The sequence below is a fragment of the Pollachius pollachius genome, assembly GCF_949987615.1.
Source record: "Pollachius pollachius genome assembly, chromosome: 17".
Lineage (NCBI taxonomy): Eukaryota > Metazoa > Chordata > Actinopteri > Gadiformes > Gadidae > Pollachius > Pollachius pollachius.
Window position 1 is genome coordinate 5520916 of NC_136950.1, and position 2500 is coordinate 5523415.

A 2500-nucleotide genomic window follows, 5' to 3' on the forward strand; every position below is an offset into this window, starting at 1 on the left:
GACCCTCTAAATTTAGGCGAATAAGCCGGCGTGAAGCATCCCGTCCTGGATGAATGTCACGGCAGGGCGGCACACTATTGAAGGGATGTGGGCGTAGTAGGGAGGGGTGTGTGTGTGTGTGTGGGGGGGGGTTGTGTGTATTTGTGTGTCTAGGGGATGGGGTGAGGGGGGGGGTGCTGGGTTGAATAGAAGCTTCCAGGCTGTTTAAAAACGGAGCGGTGACGCATCAGCCAACCTCTCTCTCTCTCTCTCTCTCTCTCTCTCTCTCTCTCTCTCTCTCTCTCTCTCTCTCTCTCTCTCTCTCGCTCTTCCTCTCTCTCTCTCTCTTCCTCTCTCTCTCTCACTCTCTCTCTCTCTCTCTCTCTCTCTCTCTCTCTCTCTCTCTCTCTCTCTTGTTCGTCTCATTGTCCTTTAGTTGCATTCTTTCCTTCAACATTTTCATTTTCTTCCTAACCCTCGACCCCCCCCTCCTCTATTGGCGTGTGTTTCTTTACTCAGTTTCACTCAGGCTACTGCGGCTGTACCTCATGGAGAGGGATGAATAACCGCCATTTAGGCCCTTGACGTCATGATCTCACCTCTTATGGCAGCATTTACCCACGTCTCGCTTCCGACAATTAAATTTCACACGCTTAAAGGTTCGGTAACTGCAGGTGAGACATGGAGTCTATACTCTAACCGACTCTCTCTCTCTAACAACCAGTCGGTGTGTAACCCACACCATGTCTCCAGCTGTAATTCATGGCGCTGTGTGGCCATCCGTCAGGAAGTAATCAAAAACGGGAACCAGCCTTCGATGTGTTTGTGTGCGGAGAGGTTATCCCGCGTAGAAATATGAAGAGAAAAGTAGATTGTTCAGATATTTTACATTCCGACGGAGAGTGTTTCTATGCATCACAATACGTTTTAGGGCACTCTGACCGTATGGCCTCAGCCAGCCCTCCCTCTCTGTTCACTCCCGACACTGCGAGACGCCACGGCTAATAATCGACTCATCACATTCTCCACGCTAGGCTGTTTTCCCGCCCACGCCACCATGCTTTTAATGAGCGCAGCGCATACAGAATTGAAAGCCCACTCTGTCAGGGAGAACCTGCCCTCCCAGAAGCTCCGGCTGAGCTGGTTTAGCACGAGTCTAATGTCTCGGTAACTGAATAATAGTCGGTAAAGGAAGGGCAAAATGTGTTGTAGGAAGTCTATTTGTGCAAAGTTGAGTGCTTACTTCGCTGGCCATCAGACTGCATCTCCTGTTGAACGCTGGGTCGGGGCGGGGGGGTTTCACATCAGGGTGGACCTTTAGAGAACACACACACACGCACACACGCACGCACACACACACACACACACACACACACATGCGCATGTGCACACGCACATCAAGACAAGAAGTGCAGACACACACACATACATACACACACATGCACACACATACCCACACACAGCCAATAAACACGCACGCACACGCAGGTGAAACACACACACACACACACAAAAACACGACACACCCGAATGAATAAGGATCAAAGATAATTAAAAAAACAAAAGTGCTTGCACACAGAATCTCAGGAAGTATAGCTTATTTACCCAACCTTTGATCCGCTGCCTCTGTTAACATGCCAAGTTGAGCCAGAAAATCCCCCTAACTCATGGACTAATAATGTGCTCTCTGTAATCCTCCCTAAGACCCATTATAAAGGCTGTGGGGCCAGGCACCGGGATCGCGACCAGGGAGGACCAGTGGGTCCCACTAGTTATAGTATAGTTCTGGAAGTCGCTGGTTTGGTCTCCTAGTTAAGAATGAGATTGAGGAGCAAGCTCTCTTTAATCTCCACTCGTCGACAACCATCAAAATAAACGTTTTTTGCGTAACTAAGTAGGTAACGGGTTTGCCAACAGGACAGGAATGTGGAAAATCTGCCCAAAAAATGTACCAACTAATTATAAAGAACATGAAACAAAGAGTGACTTTGTTTTAATGACTGTGAGACAATGGATACTTCACTGATATTTCATGTTTTCTGAACATTTCATATTATGTGCATGCAGTTCTTTATGAATTATGAATTATTATTGAGGTACCTCTTCTTTTGTCTTATGGGAGTTCTAGGTTTCTTACCTCTGAGGCCATTTTTCGTTTCTTCCTCCCTACTCCTTCTACTCCTTCTTCTACTTCTTCATCTTCTACTACTTCTTCTTCCTCCTCCTCCTCCTCTTCTCCTTCATTCCCGTCTCCTCTTCCAGCAAGTGTGTCTGTGGTCCTTCCATCTTCTTCTGTATCCTCCTCCACCTGCTCCCCGTCCTCTCCCCCGTTCAGACTCTCCATCCCGACCGACTCCTTTTCCTCATGCGCCATCCTGGTCCAGGTTGCCTTGAAGACTTCCTTCCTGACGGTCGTCACCGTGGAGACGGTCGTCCTCGTCTCCTGGAAGTCCGCTCCTTCCTTCGGCCCGGTTGTCGAGGTGACCTCTCCGCCGTGTCCGTCTGTCGGCGTGGCGACCGG

General features: G+C 49.0%; 1 protein-coding gene across 1 annotated transcript in view; it reads right to left on the reverse strand.

The window, feature by feature from the left end:
• LOC307088641 (uncharacterized protein) overlaps nucleotides 1-2500 on the reverse strand; it is a 48619-nt gene that overhangs the window by 22972 nt on the left and 23147 nt on the right. Inside the window, exon 6 of the mRNA XM_079754593.1 lies at nucleotides 2288-2500. This exon is cut by the window's right edge and continues 26 nt beyond it. Coding sequence (XP_079610719.1) covers nucleotides 2288-2500 — 213 coding nt within the window. The remainder of the gene's footprint in view (nucleotides 1-2287) is intronic.